This window comes from Mirounga leonina, unplaced genomic scaffold, assembly GCF_011800145.1.
Source record: "Mirounga leonina isolate KUSES-001 unplaced genomic scaffold, KU_Mleo_1.0 Mir_151, whole genome shotgun sequence".
Taxonomy (NCBI): domain Eukaryota; kingdom Metazoa; phylum Chordata; class Mammalia; order Carnivora; family Phocidae; genus Mirounga; species Mirounga leonina.
The window spans coordinates 72,335,739-72,344,089 of NW_023270377.1; the positions used below are offsets into that span (position 1 = coordinate 72,335,739).

General features: G+C 44.4%; 1 protein-coding gene across 1 annotated transcript in view; it reads right to left on the reverse strand.

Annotated features, from left to right (window-relative positions):
- The window catches only part of GALNT5 (polypeptide N-acetylgalactosaminyltransferase 5), a 45,166-nt gene extending 39,339 nt beyond the window's left edge, over nt 1-5,827 (reverse strand). The window contains exon 1 of the mRNA XM_035007997.1: nt 3,860-5,827. Coding sequence (XP_034863888.1) covers nt 3,860-5,301 — 1,442 coding nt within the window. The 5' untranslated portion in view covers nt 5,302-5,827. The remainder of the gene's footprint in view (nt 1-3,859) is intronic.
- Nucleotides 5,828-8,351: the final 2,524 nt, after the last annotated feature.

Here is an 8,351-nt window from a genome sequence, read left to right on the forward strand (position 1 = left end):
AAAAACCAAACAATAAAACTGTGAACTAAAGAACAAGTCTGAATCAATGAATAGATTATAGTGTTAGAACAGGATGTATTTACCTTAAACCAGATACTAACATACTCTGTATATTCAAAGTGAAAAATTAGGAAGTCATTATTAATTTATAAAAAGACTTATTGCATGCCATATTTGAATAGCTACCTCTCATTTATTGTTTTAAAGTAATATCAGTTTTCAAAAAGCATTTCTGAGAAACATATCTTTTAAAACCATATTGCTCAGGGCAAAGGGGGCAAAAAATGAAGGAAAAGACAGAGTTTCCTGGAGAAGCTTATACTTTCACTGAGGAGGCAAAACAGATTGTCAAGGCTCGAGTGAAGGAAGAGCACATGATAGGGAGTGTTTCAGTGACTGTGAGCACATTAAAGGTCGTTGGACTTTAGAGGTCATAGTCAAATCATGGTCTAGGAGGAGATAAGCTGCAGTTGGATTTTGAGTAATGTCAGACCAGTTGAGGATGGTGGGGCCGGTAGGAAGACACCAGTTAAGAGGAACATCAGTGGATGGTATGGAACATGAAACGCAGGGAAAGGTAATGAGATACTTTCTTAATGCGAAGGCCCAGAGTAGAGAGAATGTCATATGCAGAAAGTTCCAGTTATCCTGCAAGGGACAGAGACTAGGGTGGCACTGCAAAGGAGAGCCAGAATAATGCTGATGACAGAGAGGAGTCCTCGTGCTTTTGGAAGAGGCCATGACTACATCTCAACAGCTTAGAAATGGTTCTCCGGGACTCAGGAGAGAAGGAGAGAAGAGCAGCTTTGGAAAAGAGAGTTTGATTTTGGAACTAGAGCAGGTGAAATTATCCTGGACATTCTGCTTGTCTCCTCTCCTTCTCAGGGCCAACCTCATCCTGGCATATCAGTTAAATCATCCTTAAGAAGATATTAACTTAGGGGCGCCTGGGTGGCTCAGTCGTTAAGTGTCTGCCTTCAGCTCAGGTCCTGATCCCAGGGTCCTGGGATCGAGCCCCTCATCGGGCTCCCTGCTCCGCGGGAAGCCTGCTTCTCCCTCTCCCACTCCCCCTGCTTGTGTTCCCTCTCTCGCTGTGTCTCTCTCTGTCAAATAAATAAATAAATAAAATCTTTAAAAAAAAAAAGAAGATATTAACTTAACTGGTACTGGTTAATATCTTTACTCAGGGGAATTGAATTTAAATGAACGTACTAGCAAATCTATGGTTTTCATCCTTTTTTTGGCTCAATGTATATTCAATAGGCAGTTATGATATGCCAGTTACTGTGTTAATCATCCCAAAATGGTGCATTTTTGGGAAATGTAAAGAGCAGTGAGGGAGATAGTCCCCAGAACTCTTAAAATTTAAGGGCTTCAGTGGGCTGCTGTGGCTAATTTTAAGGCAAGCCCTCCTGTCCTCCTGTGTTCTTATAGCTCTCTCTGTCTCTCCCTCTCACATGTTTTCTTATTATATTCTATGACAATTTTCCCCTTACACTGACTTCTAAAATTTAGTATATTCAAAAATCTTATTGTGTGCATTCTTGTAAGCCATTTCAGATACTTTGTGAGCAAGGCTAAAAATAAACTCAAAGTAAGAAGACTTCAGATCGTGCCAACCTGATGAATCAAATGTTTTTCATTTGTATTTTCTCCCAACCTTTATCCATATGAATACATAATTTGCACATATTTATAGTCAGAGTGTTCGGGTAAAAGAGAGGAAAAATAATTTACCCTCTTTCAAGGAAGAGCGGCACACATGGGCTGAAATACTTCAGCGGGCCCTGTACATGGATCCCTGGTGGCTACAGAGTCACCTCCATCCCGTTGGCATAGAGCATGAGGGAGGCTGCTTGCCGAGAGCGCCTATGTTTAGCCAAGGTGGGTTGTGTGATAAGAGGGAGGGGGCCTGGCCACATGCTGTCTGACTCATCCTCTCAAGCACACGTGTTAGTGTCTCCTCCGTTGGGACCGCCTCCTTCAGAAGACAGAGCCTGCCTGTGACTTTTCTGCCACCTTCATCTTCCACACACCAATTTTCAGAAACTGATAGGTGCTGGGCACTGTTGAGCCTTCAGTAACTCACGTGGCCGGTAACATCATTATTACTTGCTGCCGGCCCTCACGCAATTGCCCTTTCTGCAGCCCGAGCTTCGGTGCAGGGGCCCACTCTTCCCCGGGCTCCGAAGCAACCTGCCAGGCCACTGAAGGGGTGTAAAAATGAAGCTACTTGACCTACTGCTTCGTTCTCTGGCATTTTGTGTTCCATTTATGTGTGCATACATAAATATATGTGTGATACATGATTTTAGATCATAGCTGGTCCCACATAATTTTTAGGATCCTTTTGGGGGGTAATCGGCCAGAGATAAAGAGCACAGCATAATTTTGAGCATGGATTTTAATAATTGCTTTACATTTACTGCTCTATGACCACAGCCTCAGTTTTATCATCTTTATTTTGGGCCTATTTGTGTTCTCCTCCGGGTTCTGTGTTTTACCAGGGTGAGGGACACGTGTGGCATGGTGCTTAGTCTAAGCAGGCGTTGGTATTTGACTGACAGCCACCTGCCAATGGCCAAGAGCTGAAGATGGCTTCCCTTAGCTGACATCACCATGAAGAGGCTCTTCTTACAAATACAACAGGCACATCTGTATCTGCCTTCCTCCTAGGAACACTGGCCACCTAGATCACAAACAAGGGTTTTCCACTGAGGCCAAACAAGGCCATTGGCTTACCTACCACAGCCGCTAAGTCTGAATCTTGACATTCCCTAATCCCAACTTCTAGGCAAACATTGTTTGGCTCAGGAATTGACTATCAAGGCATATGTGGAACTGTATTATCAATTAATGGATATGAACATATGGCTACAAAGTACCCTCACTTATGAGGGGGCCAAAAAGAACCAGGAACCAAACTGCATTTGAATCAGATGAGATACTTGTGATTTGATCCACCTCCTGGTGATGTAGTTATAGGACTTTAATTCATTGGAGAACTGGTTCATGAAGGCTCACTGGGCAGCTTTAGTGCTTGGGAAAAGTGATGTAATTTCTGAGGGCCCTCATCCAAGAATTTGAACCCATCATATCTGCCAGCTCTTTCTGGGGCTCTAATGAAGTTCATGTGGTGTGTATGCAGGCTCTTTGTAAATGGTGAAATTCTAAACCTATAAGTGGTTGTTTATAGGCTCTTATGCATCCTCCAGGTATTGCATGTTATTAACTGACCGACTTTTCCCAACATTATTTTCCCTCTATAACTGAACTCCTGAATGTCTACCATCCCACCTACAAAGGACATTAAATTTTAGCGAGTAAAGTCATTTCTTCAGTTGCTATTATGGTGATCATTAGTCATGATTAGGCAGAATTCTACTGGTTAAGATATAATTCCAGGGAGGCCTAGAGGCACCTTCTTTGTGCTCATTTCCCAAATATATCCCTGACAAACTTGCTAATAATGTAAAGTTCTGAAATTGGGAATTCATGTCATTGTCACAGTTTTAATGGAATTACATTTTAAGCTCTACCATTCATATACGCCTTATTAGGAATTAAGTTTATCTAATAGTTTTAATAAGTTTTCAGTAGAGGAAAGGAATGGAACATGAGCTGATAGGGGTGAGAGCCAAAGTCTCAGAGAAGTTAAGTGTAGAGAGAGAACAGAGTGGGTATGCTATATCAGAATTTTTCTCCGTGTGGATGGCAGATTATTTGGACTATGTCTCATGATTAATGTTGCTTTAATTCTCTAGGTGACCAAAAATCATGCAAAATTATCTAGAAATAAATCTCTACAGAAGGGCCAAAATACTTCAGATGGAGGAAAGAGAAGAGAAATGCATCTTACCCAGCAGGTCTTGTGTCTTCAATGGCTCTGTCCACTGGGATCAAATCGCTGAGGTAGACATTGAAGTTTCCTTCTTTCCATCTTCTTTCTGCCTCCTTCTCCTTTCCGCGGGGAACGACTACGGGCCGTCCAAATTGGCCTGGAGCTTTGGGGTCCCGTGGAGAAAGTGTCATGTCAATTTTTAACACATGGTGCATTCCACGTTCTTCAGGTAACAAGGCTTTTACATGATTTTGGTTGAGTTCTGCAGGTTGGGCCTTGGCAGTCAAGTTGACTCTTGCTGGCTCTAGCCCCTCAGCTAAGGCTTGATGGGTTTGAGAGACTGTTGCTCTCCATGCAGGGAAAGATGCCTCACTTCTATTCCTGGCAATGTGTTTCCCTCGGCTTTCACCCAATACAATAGGGAGCACAGTTTTGTTTTTAGGATTGGGGGCCTGTTTGGTGTCTGTCTTTAGCTCCTCCTCCTTGGTTATAATCACAACGTGGCTTTCAGAGAAACTGAATTTCTTCCCACCAGCCACTTTGGCTCCATCATCCTTTGGCAAGCCTCCCAACGGCGCTTCGTTAATAGATTGCTTCTTTGAGCGATTTGAATTGGCAATAAACTTGGAAAAGGGAAGGCTCTCATTGGCTCCATGTTTATTTGAATCTAGTTCTTTGCTCTGAGTCTCAGTTTTATTTAAGGCTATGGCTTCCCTAGATTTTGGCAACAGTGGGCTGGCAGGGTGTGTCCTCTCATTTGCTACTGCCTGTGATTGCTGCTTTGATCGGTCAGTATCAGGACTGATGGTCACATTTGGATTTCTTTCGGCTGCTTGTTTTGATGCATCACCGCCAAGACTAGGACTCTTTGGGGCCTCCTGGTTTATATTGTCAGGTCCCGCGTGTACAGAGATTTCGGCCAATTGAGTTTCTCTTGCAGCTATGAATGGGGTTCTCTGAGCCCCCTGAGTTCTCATTTGCTTTGCCATGTGGCGAGAGTGGGCTTCAGGTCTGAGGTCCTGCCTCTCTGTGTTTTGCTTGGTCAAAGTCACCGGAAGGGTCTGTAGATACTCAGGATGCCACAAAGGGGCAACCTTGCCCCTTCCTGGGGCGTTCTGCATTTTTCTTTCCCTCTGGGTTTGGTCCAAGTCATCCTCAACCTTGAGCTTACTCTTCTCAGTTTTTCTAAAGCTCTCTTTGCCCCATATGCCCTTCCCATGTCCCCTCAGTGGGGGCTTCATTTCTTTTATGCTGCTGTAAAGGATCTTCGTTTGGTCTGGCTGAACTCGGAATCCTATCCGCTCCCTCCTGACGATGTCTTCCTTGAGGACCCGAGTGTTGATCTCACTGAATGACAGGCGGAGAGCTGCCATGTCAAAGAGCAGCCAGATGACAGAAGCTACAAATATAAATGCCAGGACTCGCCCGCTTCCTCGGAAAAACTTTCGAATCTTGTTCATGGTGCAGAGGCTTCGCTTGCAGCCTCCCCTCCCCTGGAGCCTGCTTACCTTGAGTGGAAAGAGGGAGCTGAAGGAGCAGCAGCAGGGTTGCCAGGAAGCACCCCCTCCCCTGAACCCAGCGGCAAGAGCGGTCCGAGGGGGAAAGCTCAGCTCCGACTGCTTGTCAGTCTCCGCCTGCGTGGCATTTCACAGCAGAGCCTCTGTGCCTGCTCAGCTGGCCCCTGGCTAAACCGTGCTAACCACTGCCCGTAGGTCACTCTGGGAGCAGGCGATTCCAGCCACCGGACAGTTCAACATATCACTCGTCTCCCCCCAGTCCACGTCCACCTTCCTCTAAGCCCAAGAAAAGGTGGGGGCCGGGCTGAGGCTGCCACTTCTCTCCTCCCAGTGCTCCGTCTGCACGCTGTAACTCAACACCACTTCTCATAAGGAAAACATTTCAAGCCATTACCCAGAAAACTTCATTCAGCTCTCACCTTCCGTGTTAGGTGAGAGTGTGTGTGTTTTCAGGGCAATTAAAAGGAAAGAAAACTTGGAGGGCATGTGTTCCTGGTTTGTAACCCCACCTACCCCATGCCTGCTCATTAACCCTGTTGTGCCCAGGTCTCCGAACGATCTGGCCCAGCAAACAATCACTGACCTTCATGTTTTGGCTTTGAGAGGCAACAGCTTAAAGAAGGGGTCAAGCGTGGTCTCAATACCAGAGGTGGATGTTTAATTATTCAGCAGTTTTCCTTGAGTGGGAGTCAAAATGTTTCTTTAGAAGTCAATGGTTTTTTTTTTTAAAACGACTCCATCTATTTTTATTATTAGATTGACTAGACATAAACTTAATTTGTCATATTGCTGTAAAATCTTCTAAACACTAACTCTCAGTTTCGGTACTTGTCTTGCCACAGAGCAGTAACAAACACTTTGCAGAGTGTCCTGGGGATTGGACCAGACTTGGGATGGCACTGGGAGACTGGCAGAGCAGTGATCCCCATGCAGGCTTCATGTTAGAATCACTCTAAAGAAGTGTCCCCCCCGCCCCCAATTTTGATTGACTGATGGGGAGTGGGGGCAGCGACAGCAGTTGGTCTGGTGTTGTGCTTTTAAGAAGCTTCCTGGGTCTTTATAATGTACAGCCAAAGCTGAGAAACACTGGTCTAGAATAAAATGCCTCTCGTTTTTTTTTTAAGGTTTTATTTATTTATTTGACTGGGAGAGAGAGCACAAGCAAGGGGAGTGGCCGAGGGAAAGAGAGAGGCAGACTCCCCACTGAGCAGGGAGCCCCACTCAGGGCTCCATCCCAGGACCCCAGGATCATGACCTGAGCCAAGGGCAGACGCTTAACCTACTGAGCCACTCAGGTGCCCCATATTTTTTGTTTGTTTTTGAACACTCTCATAATTTTGGGGGAAATTCCCTCCCAGATAGAGTAAAACTGAATCAAAATCCGCATTTTAACATCACGTATTATAAACATTGTCCATGGGGCACCTGGGTGGCTCAGTTGGTTAAGCGACTGCCTTCAGCTCAGGTCATGATCCTGGAGTCCCTGGATCGAGTCCCGCATCGGGCTCCCTGCTTGGCGGGGAGTCTGCTTCTCCCTCTGACCCTCCTCCCTCTCGTGCTCTCTGTCTCTCATTCTCTCTCTCTCAAATAAATAAATAAAATCTTTAAAAAATAAATAAATAAAAAATAAACATTGTCCATGAAGTTTGAGAAGCACTTCTGGGGAGCACTGTTCTCTTGGGAACTTTGAGCGATCTGTAGACGGCAATGCCGCTTATTACTCCAGTGTGGGGGAGGGCGGGGGCATAGCTTCTCTGCTCTCAGGTAAATATAGGCTCCTGAAGACTTGGGAAGGGAAGAAGGACAAATTCTGAATTCTCTATACTTATGCATTAACTTCTGTAGCATTTGGCCTTTAAATCTGCACCTTGCCCCAACGGAGAAAAGCCTGATAAATGCAGCTATTGTAACATGTTTCTTGAATCCCCAATTCTCCTTTTTATTCAGTGCCTGCTCACTCCAGTTTGGACTGTCCACATGGATGACAGCTTTGGTAGTTCAGTCATTTCCTGCCTGCTGTGATTCATCCACTTTTCCAATATTTGCTATGTTTTATGACTCAGGTCCTGTGTTAGGTGTTGAGGGATATGGAGTAAAAGGCCATAGTTCTTGTCTTGAACATCTCACACTCTATTGGTGGATACAGACAGGTAGACGGATTTACAGGACATGATACGTAGTAATACGAGAGAATAATCTACTGGATTCTATAGGGACCTAGCTTAGTTTTGGTATGCATGAATAATTTTTGAAGAAACTATCCTTAGACTTGAGGGGTGAATGAGAACATAATTATTTCTGCCCATATTGTGGCCTGAGAAAAGAAATATTAGTTGAATGGTGAAAGACAGCTAAATTAGCAAAATCAGAGAAGTGAAGAGAAAGTATAGTACATGAGGGGAAGCACAAATGTCTGAGAACAAGCATGATTGGAAACACAGGCTTTGCCATTAGTGGGCATGAGTGCGTGTGTGTGGATGTACCCGATATGTCCCAAACAGGTTACTAAACTCTTTCCATTGAATATCTCACTCAATCTCCACACAGCCCAATAGGGAAAATACAGTGAGAACTATCACTTTGTTACCAAAGAACCAAAGTTTAGAGAGGTGAAACAACTGGCAGTAGGAAAGGAGGATTTGGATCTGGAATAAATGACTAGGTGACACTGTAGTGTACTTGCATGCCACACGTCCTGCTTCTCTAGCCGTCCAATCTTGTACATTAGTTAATGTTGTGTGTTTACTCTGCGATTAAAAAAAGAAAATAAATTCTGCCTTGCAGGTGAATGTAAAGATTAGAGAAAACAATGTAAAGTTCTTGTTATATTGAACGATAGAGTCACTGCTTCTCAAACGGTTGCTGGTATCTTGTGTGATAGGAGTGTGGGGTGCATGTGGGAGACAGCATACTGGCTCTTCTCGAAAATCAAATAAGAAGACTAATGACTAACATTCTTTTGGCAAGGGGCAAGAAGGATATTTGAGTATTTT